The sequence below is a fragment of the Eupeodes corollae genome, chromosome 1 (assembly GCF_945859685.1).
Source record: "Eupeodes corollae chromosome 1, idEupCoro1.1, whole genome shotgun sequence".
NCBI lineage: Eukaryota > Metazoa > Arthropoda > Insecta > Diptera > Syrphidae > Eupeodes > Eupeodes corollae.
The window spans coordinates 42189381-42205841 of NC_079147.1; the positions used below are offsets into that span (position 1 = coordinate 42189381).

Genomic DNA, 16461 nt, shown 5'->3' on the forward strand with positions numbered 1-16461 from the left:
CTTTTACTCGCTAAGAATTGCATAGTGTGATGTAACTTCTCAAAATCATGATCCCACTTGTTCCAATTAATGTAGCATGGTAAACTATACATATTATTTTGATGAATGAGTTTTACAGCAATCGTTTCTTCTATTTCTTCGAAATCGTACGTATTAGTTAAAGATGTTTTATTGCCATACAAAGAACCTCCACTTGCACGACCCTTAATATTAGTTTTAATTCCTTCAATCCATACAAGCTTATTCTGAACAAAATAGTTTTTAAATTTAATGATTTTATCTTTGATACAAAATTTTTAACATAGTATATATGTATGTATATCTTGATAGCTTGCCAATCAAATACTAGGCACGTACTTTACCTTTAAATCCCTTATGTTGTCTGAATCTGCCCAATCATAATTCTAAATCATTCAATTGGTTGATATCTATAAAGTATCTTGTTGGTAGTTCATAGCTTTGATAGGGCTGTAAAACAATATATTTAAAAAATCGATAACTCTTTATTAATTTAATTTTATTCAATTCATACAATTTTACAATATACCAATTTTAATGAAAGAGAGCTTTTTTTAAGAAACAAAAAAATAATATTAATAATAAAAAATAATTATGTAACAAAGAATCAATCAAAAAAATCAACAACAAAAGCTAGCTGATTATTATTAACAACATAACAAAAATACATTTATATGTAATTCAAATATACAGATTTACAATAATATAATAAAGTTTTTTAAAGAAAATAAATACATATTTTTGTTTTGTTTAAAGTTGTGCTCTAACAAAAATATGCGCTAAACATTTATTAAAACAGAATTTCGCTTCAAGCAGGAATGTTTCAACTGTTACACACTTAATTTCCTTATAAATATTCTTTTCGTTTTGTTTTCTATCTAAGCTAAAATTGAACAAAAATATTGTTTTTTAATTAATAGACAAAATAAAAGCTTATTTCAAATAAATACATTGCTTTACAATAAAATGCAAAATAAAATTGTTACTCTGTGACTTTCTGGCAAGCTTCAAAAACCGAAGACTTGGTATTTTCATTTCGTTAAATAAAATTGTTATTTCTTTCTTTTTTCTAAAGTTTGTTGCGTACACATTTATATATAAACTAAAAGATGCAATAATATATTTTAAAATGTTCCTAAATAGGCTCTTTCGCTGTTTCTTTTTTGTTAAACCATTCGTTTTGTTTATATATATATATAAGTAAATGCATTTTGAGATTTAGTCATTTTTTGTTGGTGTGGGAATCACTCCAAAATTGAGTCTGAGTTGTTCAAGGAACACAAATGTAATAATAGTGTGTGGACCTAATCGAACAAACGCTGGAATGTAGCCCTTGAAGAAACCCAATGGACCCAAACGGGCTGTGAATTTGACTATGTGCCATAATCCTGTGAATTCACCCGGTTTGGCATTCATGGTTCGGGTCTTAAGTACATCCAAGGGCTGTGTGAGTGTTGTGGCAATGGCTCCAGCTCCAAGTGAAGCAAGGAAATGAGTACGCAGATTATCCCCAAATAATCCTGAATCAAGAAGGAGTGATTTGATCTAAGATTGGAAAGTTATAGTAAATGAAGTTTTTTTTATATGTATCTAGTGAACTCACCTGATCATAAAATGCTATTTGTCCAACAGTCATTAGAGTACCTCGACTAACAGCTGTAGTTCCTCCTGAGAAGAGTTGTTTGAATCCCTCAGATTTGTACACACGAATCAAACCATCGAATGCATTTTTGTAACTATGCAAAAAAGAAGACAAGAACAAGACTTTTAGGACAAGTTTAATGGAATCTTAACTATTCTTACTTTCTTCTAGATTCTTTGGGCAGTTTAACATCATTCTGCATCCTCACGTTAACCATATCCGCTGGAGTTCCTACCAATCCACCAATTGCTCCAGACAAACTGGCAAGAGTTATTTTACCCATGAAAGTGTTTGTTTCAATCTTTTGCTTGCCGACTTCATAGATTCCGAAACGAGTCAAAGAATAGGTAAGTTGGCGGAGGATTGAAGCCGAGAGGCCACTGTAGAGGGCAGTGATACCTATGTGTATAAAATTTTAAATAAATTCGTGTTTGAATTTGAAGACAAATTTTTCTTTAAACTTACCTTGATCTCGAATAATTTTAATTGTAAGCGGTACGACGGATAGTTTTCCCTGTTGAGTTTGTAAATTAACTTTAATTAAATCCAAAGGATGAGTACAGCAGGCAGCGCCAGCGCTGGCTACACCACCGAAATACCAACGTCCCATACGTGGTGCAAGTACATTTTTATCGGCCATTTTGCTGAATTAGAGCTTTAATTAGTGCTAGAATGAAGTAAATGAAGATTTAACTTAATAAGCTAAAGTTGTAAGGACTTTATTACAAAACTTGATACTATAGGGTGTTTTTTTCTATGGTTTGGCAGTTGAGAATGTCAAAACAAAGGTTTCAAATTGTGAAAATTATTTGGTGCGGTTTGCACTTTGGCGGCATTATCGGTCCGAAAAAAGTTACAAAATGAGAAAGGAATTGCCATTCCGGTAGAATTCGAGCACTGTCCAGTTAAGCTAACTGGGTTTTTGTTTCCAAAAATTAATCAGCTAATCAATGACGTTTGCGGACAATTTTGTTTCTTGAAGAGGTCCTGTTAACTTCTCGATTTATTTTTATGGGACTCTGATAAGCCATGAGTTTATATTGATAAACCAACAACATTTGAAGCATCGTAAGATAAATTAAAGAATTCTCAAAGCAAAGCCAATTATTGTGTATGTTCTGAAGCTTTAAAGAAACAACCCTATGATGATTTGTATTTAATGTTTTTAAGAGGGTTAAGAGATTCAGGTTGAAATGTATTTCTTAAATTAGCGATTCGCTGTCTGTACGCAAAGCTGAAGAAGATTTTTATCGTCAAATGATCTTCAGCGATGAGGTTCATTTCTGATATTACTCCTGAAACGAACAGAATAAACGTTTGAGGAGTGTTTGTGTCTCCATTGCAACCCGAAAAAATCACTGTTGTGTAATGAAATACGATGGGATGGGCAGGCCAAAAAAAAAGGATGGAAAACTGCGCTACCGAGAAAACTAACAGTGCTTTTTTGGATGCGGCTGTCATTGGAGCCAGACTTAGGCATCAACAAGCACCTCATGACCATCTGCTACAAGGCTAAATTCGGCAACATTGGCCTTATATGCACACACTCCTCCACAGAACAGAAGGATGACAACATGAAGGATAAGTTCTTCGAGCTTTTAGACAAAACATATGAGCAGTGTCCTAGCTACGATATTAAATTTTCATGGGCGATTTTAATGCCAAGCTAGGAAGGGAAGACATCTTTGGTGGAATAATCGGGAAAAATAGCCTGCACGAACACACTTCAGACAACGGATTCAGGACCATAGATTTCGCGCCGGGGCGAAACGTCATGGTAGTTAGTACGCGTTTTGAGCACCTCAACATCCACAAAGGAACTTGAAGTTCTCCCGAACAATCTACAGTCAACCAGATTGATCATATTGCAATCGACGCTAGGCACGCTTCCAGCATCATGGATTTCCGAACTACCTCGTTGTACCCAAGGTAGCCAAATCCTTTTCCGACTAAGTTACAAGTAACCTCTTTCGAAGTTCTCTGCTGCCAACACAATGTATCGAAAACCAGTGGCAACATTGCCAAGATGCAATCAGAGATCCCGCCTCTGATGTGCTGGGTTTCAAGCAGCCACCAACAAGGAACCACTTTAGCAAACTGTATAACGGCGACGACGAACACAATTCCTGTCAGGCGGGATGATCCATTCAACATATACGACGAAAGTCAACAATCTCGTCTTCCCGACTTAGACGAAGTAAAGATTGCCATATCTAAGCTGAAGTCTAACAAAGCCGCTGGAGCGGATGCCGAGCTCTTTAAAGCAGTTAGAAATAAGTTGTTTAGGAGCATGCACCAACTTATCTCTAAGATATGGTCGGATGAAAGCATGCCCCATGAATGGAACTTGTTTGCCCGTTTCTGAAAAAAGAACACCCTCTAAACTGCACCAACTATAGAGGAATCAATCTACTTAACATCGCTTACAAAATCTTCTCTGCCGTAATATGTGAACGTCTAAAGCCCAACGTCAACAACCTGATAGGTCCTTATCAGTGTGGTTTTAGACCAGGAAAGTCCGCAGTTGATCAAATATTCACATTACGGCAGATCCTGAAAAAACCCAAGAACACCAAATCGACACCCACCATCTTTTCATCGATTTCAAGGCCGCATATGACAGCATCTACAGGGAACGAGCTGTATAGAGCCATGTCTAGTTTTGGCATCCCTGCCAAACTCTTCCCTTTGTGCAGGATGACCATGGAGAATTCACGCTTCTCCATAAAGGTTGGAAAGGTTCTGTTAAGTAGCTTTCGATGTCAAAAAAAGCTTTTAGACAAGGTGATACGCTGCCATGCGATTTTTTTAACATCGTGCTTGAAAGAATAGTACAGAGCTCACACGTCGGGATAGGTACAAACAAATATGAGACTTTTTAAAAATAATGCTTATAAATTTAAGAGTTTTAAGCTTTCGTAAAGTAAGCGAAAAAGTGACGACAATCCGCATTAAGGCCAAATTCCACCACCTGAGCCTTATCAGCGCGCATGCCCCGACGGAAGAAAAGGATGACAATACCAAAGAAGAATTCTACGAGTTCCTTGCCAAAACATATGAGCAATGTCCCAATAACGATGTTAAAATTCTGGTGGGATCTTAACTCCAAAATTGGTAAAGAAGGCATCTTTGGAAGGTCAATCGGAAGACATAGCCTACACGACATCACATCTGGAAACGGACTCAGACTTATCGACTTCCTAGCCGAGAAAAACATGGTGTTGAGTAGCACCAGATTCCCTCGCCCGATGATCGGACATGCAACCAAATAGATCATGTTCCTATTGACGGAAGACACTCCTCTAGCATACTTGGCGTTCGAACATTCAGATCAGCCAACATAGATTACGACCACTACCTTGTTGGCGCTTAACTGCGCGAACAAATATCCATGGAAGCCCTTAGGCGAACTACAACCTCGAGGAGAAGATTTAACGTTGGAAGACTGCAGCAGGAGGATATAGTCCCCCTAGAGCTCGCGAAAAACCCTACAACGGACGAGATGTGCCCAGAGACCCACTGGCAGCTTTGCAAACAATCCATCAGGAATGCTGCAGAAGAGGCGCTAGGTTTCTCACAGCCGCCACCAAGGAACTGGTTTAACTTTGAATGTGCTCAGGCCAACCAAGCTAGAAGGGATGAAAACCGCTTGCTCAGAAGAAAGAAAAAAAGCCCATGAGCGGCGTGAAGTCCAGAAGATCCAGGAATGTTTTAACAGGAAACAGGTGCGGAGTTTTTATAGAAGAGTCAAAAAGAAAACAACGGGATTCATTAGCCGCTCTGGAGCCTGACAAGATAAGGAGGGGAATACCGTAGTTGAGACGCAGTCAATGCTTAAAATCTGGAGAGATCATTTCAACCAGCTGCTTAATGGTGATGAAGTCAACGATTCCACCAGCGAGCAAATCCATTTGGTTGACAATCTAGAGTTCCACCCACCCGACCAGAGTGAGATCAAACTGGCCATCACTAGGCTGAAGTCGAACAAAGCGGCCGGTGACGACGGCATGTAGGTGGAGCTTTTTAAGTACGCTGGAGCAGATCTGGTAAGGAGAATGCACCAGCTAGTTACTAAAATTTGGTGGGAAGAAAGCATGTCCGACGAGTGGAACTTAAGAACCATCTGCCGGATCCGTAAAAAAGGCGCCAGCCTTCTCTGCGCCAACTATAGAGGTATTAGCCTTTTAAACATGGCATACAAGATCTTGTCAAGCGTATTATGTGAACGCCTGAAGCCATTTACTAACGAACTAATTGGCCCTTACCAGTGTGGCTTCAGGCCTGGAAAATTTACCACCGACCAAATTTTCACTCTACGCCAAATCCTGGAAAAGACCCAAGAACATAACATCGAAACACCATCTTTTCATCGATTTCAAAGCAGCTTATGACGTTGTAGACAGGAGCGAACTAAACCGTGCTATGTTGAGCTTTATTGGTACCCCTAATAAACTGATACGACTTATCAGGATGACGCTAGAAAATGCGACCGAAACCTTTGAAAACACCAGAGGACTCCGAAAAAGCGATGAACTGTCATGTAGCTGCTTCAATATTGTTCTTGAAAGAGTGGTGCGTAACACCAACGCCAATACAAGTGGCACCATCTTTCAAAGATCAATCCACACAATATCTTGGATATGCAGATGACATTATGGGAAGAACCAAACGAGCAGTGACGGGTGCTTTCTCTAATATCGAGTTTAAGGCGAAAAAAGAAGTCTTGATTAACGAGGACAAAACGAAGTATTTACTGTCATCAAATAGTGTCGATTCACACCGTAGACTTGGTCAAAATGTGACAATTGAAAGCTACAACTTCGAGGTGTAAACGAATTTGTTCATCTGGGCTCTGCTATTTATTCTGTAAATGACACCAGCGCTGTGATCAAACCTGGAATTATTCTTGCTAATCGCTGTTTCTTTGGCCTAAGTAAGTAGTTAAAGAATAAGGCCCTATCGCGAAGTACCAACGAGACGCTGTACAAAACTTTAATCATCCCAGTCTTGCTGTATGGTGCAGAAGCATGGACCCTCTCCCAGGCGAATGAAGGATCTCTTGGTATCTTCGAGAGGAACTTTCTGCGAACGATATATGTTAATTAGTATTTTAAAATGCCAACTACGAAGAAAGAACGTTATTCTTCTCAATTTTGAAGAAATTGAAAAATCAACAACTGAACTCGAGCAAATAGTGCTACAAATTTTAAGTGAAGTCTTCAAAATTGAAGTTTCATTGAAAGATCTTGACTTTGTCTATCGTCTTGGAGTTCAAAACAAAAATAAAACTCGACCTATCAAAATTGGATTCTTGGCATATAGAACAAAATGCCTGATCATGGATGATAAAATAAAACTAAAAGCATATAACACAAAAAATAATACAAACTTAATTCTTTATGATGACTTACCGAAAGATGTATTAGAAAAGCGGAAAAAATTACTTGAAAAAGCGAATACCTTAAGAAACATGAATGGCAACGCAGAAGTAAAAGTCAAAAACAACAGGCTGATTGTCGATGGTAAAACATTAACAGCAGAAGAAATTATCAATATAAAGACTCACCCTAAGCAAAACAAAAGAAAGCTTTCTGATGATGACTTTGAAAAAGATTCAGATATAGCGAGGAGCTCGTCCAAAAAGAACAGTAGACCACAAACAAAAAATAAAACTTTCTCATCGTCATCACCATCGTCGTCATCATCCCCCCTGATGAAATATGTCCTCAAGAAAACCGTCACTATGGGTCAAAGTGCCGACGCTAAAAATGGTAACCAATTTGCTGTAGATAACTTCGAAAAAACAACAAATCAATAACAACTAACGAACAATCCACCACAACAAATGCTAAAAGTCAACCCCAGCGAGCCAATTATTAATAACGAAGACAATTTTATAATGGATAAACTGAAGAATAAACCTCCAACCCGGTCGGCCACCGTGGAGGATTTCGGCCAACACCCCCCTTTTATAAATTTGCGGAAAGCATCTCACTAAACAAAAAACATACAAACAAAAACTACTATACTAATAAAAGCAATACAGGTACGAAACCCTTATACGTAGCAACTCTAAACACACTAACTCTCCAATCAAAAGAAAAATTTGTTGAACTAGAAAACGCGTTTAATAAGATACACTGGGATATAATCGGTTTAGCAGAAGTAAGACGACAAGGCGAAAGCATACAAGAACTCAACAACGGAAATATATTTGCTTACTTCGGAACTAAACAAGGCCTTTATGGCGTCGGTTTCCTTATAAACAAAGAGTTAAAAAAGAATATTCAAGAAATTAAAGGATTTAACGATAGGATAATAGGAATGAAAGTCAAAGTAGAGAATTGTAACATATCCATCATACAAGTCTATGCACCAACTGAGAAAGCAACTGATGACGAGATGAATCGCTTTTACAAGACACTGGAAATAGCAACAGCACACTTTAAAACAGAGATTTTACTGATAATCGGTGATTTCAATGCCAAATTAGGTTTTAGGAAAAATGGCGAAGAAACCATTATGGGAGAATATGGCTACGGTAATCGAAATGAAAGAGGTAGACGTCTTATCCAATATATTTGGCAACAAAAACTTATAGTTGGAAACTCGTTATTTAAAAAGAAACCGCAAAATCAATGGACCTGGAATTCACCAGGCCAAAAGTACAAAAACCAAATAGATTTTATTCTTTGCAATAAAAGATCAATCCTTAAAGATGTGTCCGTACTTAATAACTTTCAATTCGAATCAGATCATCGGATAGTACGCGCGGAGTTGTTAATCAACCATAAAACTAGGCAACTTCATAAAACTACAAGAAAAGTATTAACAAAATCGATAAGTACAGATATAATCAAAAGTTATAATGCTGATCTTCAACAACGATATAACATCATATCAAGGTTAAATGAACCTACTCAAATAGCATATAACAAAATGGAAAAAACTATAAAAGAATCTGCAGACAGGTATATTCTCACTGCTGTATCTCAAAAACAGCAAAAACTATCGAGTGAAACTCTAAATATGATAGCACTTCGTGATAGTATTAGAAAAAAGACCAATCTAAATGCCCAAGAAAAACAAGATTTGAAAAATATAAGGAAGAACATCAAAAAACGTTGTCAAGAAGACATCCAAAAATTCAATGACAACCTCTTAAAGACAGTAATCGAAGAAACGAGATCAATAAAAAAGGCAAAGTGTGCAATCCAAGATTATAAAGAGTGGATAACAGCAATGGCGGATAATGATAAAAGAATTCACGAAAGGAAGAATATTAACCAAATAGCTACAAACTTCTACATTAATCTATACAAAACACGCATAGTAGACACTGATGATATATTTCTAGAGCGACAAAACCAGGAAGCAGATTTTCCACCATTTCTTAAAAGTGAAATAGAGCGAGCAATAAATGGTTTAAAGAATAAAAAAAGCAAAGGAAACGATGGGATATTAGCTGAATACCTATAGATTTCGGCAACTTTTCATTGGCCAACTGGTTGACTACTATTTTCAATTAGGTTTTGGTTACCGAAGAAGTCCCAGACCAATGGACGAAATCGGAAATAATTCTCATACATAAAAAAGGGAACAGGGAAGATATCAACAATTATCGCCCGATAAGCATAATATCATCGATATACAAGGTTTTTGCGAAGTGTTTATTTGAGAGAATGAAAACCACTCTTAATTTAAATCAACCTTTTGAACAAGCCGGTTTTAGATCAGGTTTTTCAACAATAGACCATCTACAAACCGTTAATCAATTAATAGAAAAATGCAAAGAACATAACATCACAATATACTTTGCCTTCATCGATTTTGCAAAAGCGTTTGACACAGTAGAGCAAAGATTTATTTGGAAGGCGCTTCTCAATCAAGGTGTAGACGAAAAAATAGTTCGAATCCTAAAGAAAATGTATGACAGGAGCACATCCCACATAAAAACGGAATGCATCGGATCAGATTTTAAAATATCGCGAGGTGTTAGGCAAGGAGATCCAATTTCACCAGCACTGTTTTCCGCAGTCTTAGAAGGAGTATTTAGAAAGCTAGACTGGGAAGACAAAGGATTGAAGATAAATGGCAAATGTCTCTCAAACCTCCGATTTGCCGATGACATTATAATTATCGCAAACAGCAGTGAAGAACTTCAAACGATGCTAAACGAACTATGCTCGGAATGCGAAAATATTGGGTTGTCAACAAATCAACAGAAAACTAAAATTATGACAAATGGTGCTTATGATCCAGTTAGTTTTAATAACAATATACTAGAATACGTTGAAGACTACACATACCTTGGTCAGATTATCTCATTCAAAGACAAAGAAAAAAAGGATATAGAGCAGCGAATGACGAACGCTTGGAGGCAGTTCTGGAACGTTAAGCATCTTCTTACATTGAATATTTCGAATAAAACAAGGAAATATGTGTTTGACACAACAGTTATTCCAGTCCTCACCTATGGGTGCCAAACTTGGCAAGTCACGAAAAACACTGAAATGAAACTCCAATCATGTCAGAGAGCAATGGAGAGAGCTATTTTGAACGTTCATATTGCCCAGCAAATTAACCATCAGAATATAAGAAGTCAAACTAATTTTGAAGACGTTAGACACAGGCTTAAGAAACTCAAATGGGAATGGGCAGGACATGTAATACGTACACCTGATAATCGATGGACAAAATTAGTAACCGAATGGATACCCTTAGAAAGCAAAAGAAGCGTAGGTGGACAACATAAACGCTGGAAGGATGACATCCGAAAAATATGCCCACTTTATTGGAGAGAAGCACTAAATAGAAGAAGATGGAGAAGTCTGGGGGAGGCTTATGCTCAGATAACCTAAAATTATACCTCTCTTTTTCAAATAATGTATATATTTAAATTAGTTTTAAACCTTCATTGAATTATTTGTTTCTTGTAATTTAATTAATTTTACGTACACATACTTGTTTAAATGTAATGTAAATATATTCAATCAAATGGTAATTATAAAATTATTGTAAATTTAAAGTATTAATGAGTGAATAAAGCTTGGAATAATAATAATAATATGTTAATCAGGAGTTATACGAGCTGTACAGCGACTTGCCACTGGTAAAAAACTGCGTGTTCAACCCTTAAGATGGCTAGGGCATGTCGAGCGAATGAACATCGAAGCTCCAGCCCGGAAGGTATTTAACGCCAATCCTGAGGGAACAAGAAGCAGAGGCAGGCCTCATCTCCGATGGAGTGATCAAGTTGAGGCCGACGCAGGTCAACTTGGTATTCAAAACTGGAGGCAGCAAGCTAGACATCGAGTAAGCTGGCGAAAGTTATTACTTGAGGCCGTGAGAAGCACAATGCGCTGTAGCTTCAACTAAAGTAAAGTAAGTAAGCTTACAAATTTAAACAAATTTGTATTTTCAATTTTCTTCAACACGATACTAGTACGTTAACTGACTTCTCTTAACTTATTTGTATCGAGTGAACCATCACCCACTGACGCAGAACAGTAACACGCTTGCCAATTAAACAGAAAAAAGCATAGACTAATCCCTTAATAAACAACTAATTCCAATGGGGTGGCAATGTCCTCCAACCTCAAGAATGAGATCCCAAAAGGCGCCACAAAACACAAATTATCTACAAAAATGACATACAAAAGTCGTGTTGAAAGTCGTCATCAACAGATGTCCATAGTAACGAGTTGTATTGTATTTTGCTTGCTTACTACAACTAGACAATGGGACTGTTGTATAAACAAACTCGTTCCTCTCTCCTCACCATCCATGGAATCAACAAGGTCGACAATGTACTCATTTGTGTTCTTTTCTATTTCAATGCACTGAAACTGAATTTTGCTGAATCAGCATGAAATTTTGCATCAATTCTTTTTCCTTTAAAGTAGAAATCAATAGTGGACATGGAAAATTCTCCTCTATGACATAATCATTGATGAAAATAAGGATTTTTGTGTGTTTTCCAATAAATGGCCAGGAATAAAACTTTAAAACTTACCTTTAGTTTGAGCTTTTGGAGTTTCTTCATAAACAAAACGGACTAGTCGGACGGAAGATTTTGTGCAACCACTTGGAATTTATTTAGTTTGAAATATTTTGAGCAACTTATACAAAATTGGAATGCGAATTTTAAAGCAAGTAAAAATATAGAATGTACAAAGTAAGAAAAGAGGTACGAAATCAGAGATTAAGGCTCTTCTTTTGAATACTTATAGCGTGAAGGTAAATGTGAGGGTGGTTGGGAATATACACCTCGACCACGACGACGATAACAACAAGAAAAACCAGCAATCAATGCGTGATGCTAAACAAAACTAAAATACGAACCAGAATCACAACCGGACGACCGAAGACGAATGGAAATGGGAAAGGATGAGGAATAAGGTTCAGAGGTTGAGGTTGAGGTAGTTCTGATATTTAAGTATTTATTCTTTTGAATAGGGTAGGGTAAGCGTAGGATTGCCCATTGACGACCATGACGTCTATGACCAGTTCAATGACGTCAATTGAAATGTAATCAAAAACCAGCTGACTTAAGAATTGTCAAAATATTGCTCTCTGTTGATTTGTTTTTGTTAAGCCATCTACCGGCAAACACTTTTAAATTTAGTTGCTAGTGCTTTTCAATAGATGGACAATTATTTATAACCAGCAAAGTCCGTTTTTTGCGGAGCCATTCATTAAGAGCAGAAGAACATATTATTGTACTTGAACTTGTATTTAAACAATTGAAATTCATTTTTGTATAATTGTGGAAATGGTTACACTTTCGTAGATCTTATATTTAAATTGAAAAAAATGACATATTATCGATCACAGATAATTTTAGTTTGAAAATTATCTCTTTGTTGGAAAAGAATGTTAGAGAATAAGATATAAGAGATGTCCTAAAAAAGTAAAAAGGTAAATAGCAAAATCATTTATAATAATAATGTTTTGGAAAAGCTTGCTTTTATTACATTGTTTTGACAACTCGAATGAAACAAACAACAAGAGATTCGATCTTTTTCAATTTTTTTGATTTCTTGGTACGCCCTAAAAATTTCTAATTGTATTAATTATATGGAGAAATTGAATAACATTTAAATGTAAGTTGTTCTATTGGGAGATGTTTATTTTTTTAAAGGAAAAACACTATTTTTATATATCACAAAAGATCAACAAAATTTTTTTGTATGACATGAAACAACATGGAAGCCAGTATCTTCTTTTAATATTAAGATATTTACTTTCTGTTATTTTTTTGTTGGAACTTTTTATTTTTATTTTAATCGATATAATATTAATTCAAATTTTGTATTAGACGATTAAAGTTTAAAAAGCGTAATTTTCTTTCAATTTAAACAGATGTTTAAAATGCTATTTCTGTTGTGCCGTCGGGGTGACTTCCTGGCCACGTAAAAAATACCTTTAGTTGCGAAGCACCAACAATCCTTGGATACGGACGGATTCACTGTTGACAACCCACGCAAACGAAATAAGGACAACGAACTTCGGATCTGTACGTGGAATGTTAAGTCCCTTAACAGACCACGTGAAGCCGAACAAGTAGCGGAAGCACTAAACCGCCATCCTAGAAGTGCGATGGGATGGACCGGGCAAACGAAAACTAAAAGACTGCGGTCGCCGGACTGCTACCGAGAACAAAGACAGCGTCTATTGGGGTGTGGATTTGTTGTTGGAACTAGAGTAAGCAAAAATTCTTGAGTTTCAACATTGTGAGCGAGGACATAACGACAATCCGCATCAAGGCTAAATTCGCCAACACAAGCGTAATATGCGCGCATGCCCCAACAGAGCTCTTGGACAACACTTATGAGCAGTGCCCTGGCTACGACATTAAAATTGTCTTAGGAGATTTTAATGCCAAGCTAGGAAGAGAAGACATCTTTGGTGGCAAAATCGGGAGATACAGCCTGCACGTCACAACCTCCGATAACGGATTCAGGCTGATCGATTTCGCTACGGGGCGAGACGTTCTGGTGGCTAGTACGCAGTTCACGCATCTTAATATCCACAAGGAGATATGGAAATCTCCTGATCAATCAACCATCAACCAGATTGACCACATTACGATCGACGCACGACACTTCTCCAGTATACAGAATGTTCGAACTTTCCAAGGGGCCAACATTGACTCGGACCACTACCTCGTTCTAGCTAGGTACGTCTACGGATATCCCGATCCAAGCCAAAAAAAGGAAGTACTCTGAGAAGATTCGACGTTAGACGGCTATAATCGCAAGACACTGCCATGTCCTTTTCCGATCAAGTCTCTTATAACCTCTTGAGGAGTCCTATGCTGCCTGCATTAATCATTGAAAACCAGTGGCAACATTGCCTTGCAGCCATCAGAGATGCCGCCTCTGAAGTACTAGGTTTCACACAGCCACCACAGCAAAACCCCTGGTTTGACGACGAATGCTGGCAAGCGCACGCAGCGAAACAAGAGGCATACAAAACGGCGCTGCACAAAAGGACTAGAGCTGCTCGCGAGCTCTACGAGCAGAAGAGGAGAGAGGAACACCGGCTTCTTAGACGGAAAAAAAGAGAGCATGAGAAGCGCGCAATCGAGGAGATAGAGGGATGTCACAACAGGAATGAGGTTCGTAAATTTTACCAAAAGGTAAAAAAAACCTCCCAACCACAGTCGATGCTGAGAATATGGAAAGATCACTTCTCCAAATTATATAACGGCGATGACGAACCGAATTCCGCTGTAAGGGAGATAGAAACACTCAACCTCGGCCACGCAGATCAACAATTCCGCCTACCCGACCTTGACGAAGTGAAGATAGCTATATCTAAACTTAAGTCAAACAAAGCTGCTGGAGCTGACGGCATCACCGCCGAACTATTCAAAGCAGCAGGCGATGACTTGGTAGGGAGCATGCACCAACTCATCTGCAAAATATGGTCGGAAGAAAGCATGCACGATGAGTGGAATCTCAGCATAGTGTGCCCGATACATAAGAAAGGAGACCCTCTAAACTGCGCCAACTACAGAGGCATCAGTCTCCTTAACATTGTGTAAAAGATTCTCTCTGCCGTATTATGTGAACGTCTGAAGCCATTCGCCAACAACCTGATTGGTCCTTATCAGTGTGGCTTCAGACCAGGAAAGTCCACTATCGACCAAATATTCACACTACGGCAGATCTTGGAAAAAACCCAGGAGCTTCAAATCGATACCCACCATCTCTTTATCGATTTTAAAGCCGCGTATATGACAGCATCTATAGGGAAGAGCTCTACCGAGCAATGTCTAGTTTTGGCATCCCTGTCAAACTTATCCGTTTGTGCAGAATGACGATGGAGAATGCACAACATCGTTCTGGAAAGAATTGTTCAAAACTCAACCGAAAATACTAGAGGCACAATTTTCCAAAGGTCCATCCAATTACTCGGATACGCAAATGATATTGACATAATTGGAAGATCAAAGCGTGATGTCAGTGGAGCGTTTTTGAGCATTGCGACGGAAGCGAAGAAGATGGGTTTAGTGGTCAATGAGGGCAAGACCAAAAATATGCTGTCATCAAAAAAGGACACTGAACAACGACCGACGTCTTGAACAGAACGTCAACTTTGAGGTAGTTAAGGACTTTTTCTATCAAGACACCACTATTAACAAAGACAACGACACCAGCGCTGAAATCAAACGAAGAATAACTCTTGCAAATCGCTGCTTTTTTGGACTTTGAGAAGTAAAGTCCTCCCTCGAGCATTTAAAACCACCATCTATAAGACACTCATCATCCCGGTTCTCATTTATGGCGCTGAGGCCTGGACCCTGTTAAAGAAAGATGAGAGCGTCTTAGGATGTTTCGAGAGAAAAATTCTTCGGGTGCTTTTTGGTCCCGTACGCATAGATGGAGAATGGATGAGAAGATTTATCGACGAACTGTACCGGCTGTACAGCGACACTGACATAGTTAGCAGAATTAAAGTCCAACGGCTTAGATGGCTAGGTCATGTAGAGCGGATGGACATCAACACTCCAGCCCGGAAGGTCTTCGAATCCAATCCCGAGGGACGGCGCAGTAGAGGAAGACCGCGACTCAGGTGGCGCACCCAGGTGGGAGAGGACCTCAAACAACTTGGCGTGCGAAACTGGAGACAGCTAGCTAGGGACCGAGCTGGCTGGAGACGCATGTTGGTTGAGGCCCAGGTCCACCCCGGACTGTAGTGCCACCTTAAGTAAGTAAGATCGTCAAATTGGACGAGAATTGTGCCTTTAAATAAATTTAGCTTCATTTCCTTCACTGGAATCTAAGTAGATTGTCTGTAAAATCTAACGACCAAGGGTCGTTAATATTTTGTTTTAACAAGCTGAAGTATTTTTTTTATTTTGTGATATGTACTATTTTGAAATTAGTTTATAAGCATTAGGTTTTTTTCGAACACGAACTGAACTTTATGTTTTTTGTGGTTTTCTTTGTAGCTCTTTTAGTAGAATATGTATTTGATTTAGTTTTAAAACATGAACCAACGTTTGTACCTTTTTTAAAAAGTCATTAATAAATAATTACTCAAAAATTTGTTTTGGAATTATGACTGTCGTAGCACACTATGGCGTAATTTGCCTTTGAACCTACACTTATATAAAGTCTAGCTCACTAAACAACTGAAGCCAGCTGACCATTCATAATGTCGGAGATGTTTCGAACAATTTTTTGTTTAGCAACGAAGCACATTCTGAAAATACTCAAGTAATAAAAGAGAGGCAATCACATTCCGCAGATGTGATTGCACCTTACTTTTTTGAAAACGACGATAGAATG

At 38.0% G+C, this 16461-nt stretch overlaps 2 protein-coding genes across 3 annotated transcripts in view; one reads left to right on the plus strand and one right to left on the minus strand.

Moving 5' to 3' along the window:
* Positions 1–1196: 1196 nt before the first annotated feature.
* LOC129943421 (mitochondrial dicarboxylate carrier) overlaps positions 1197–16461 on the minus strand; it is a 37979-nt gene continuing 22714 nt past the window's right edge. The window contains exons 1-5 of one of the 2 annotated variants that reach the window (XM_056052854.1): positions 11676–12143; positions 2126–2327; positions 1822–2059; positions 1622–1754; positions 1197–1563 (exon numbers count right to left, since the gene is read on the minus strand). In XM_056052854.1, coding sequence (XP_055908829.1) covers positions 1237–1563; positions 1622–1754; positions 1822–2059; positions 2126–2300 — 873 coding nt within the window. In that variant the 5' untranslated portion in view covers positions 2301–2327; positions 11676–12143 and the 3' untranslated portion in view covers positions 1197–1236. Of the gene's footprint in view, positions 1564–1621; positions 1755–1821; positions 2060–2125; positions 2328–11675; positions 12144–16461 lie in introns of those variants that run through there. The other variant, XM_056052855.1, reaches the window with a different exon arrangement.
* On the plus strand, positions 7985–9139 carry LOC129954267 (uncharacterized). The gene has a single exon (XM_056068080.1). The coding sequence runs from the start codon at positions 7985–7987 to the stop codon at positions 9137–9139; it is 1155 nt and encodes a 384-aa protein (XP_055924055.1).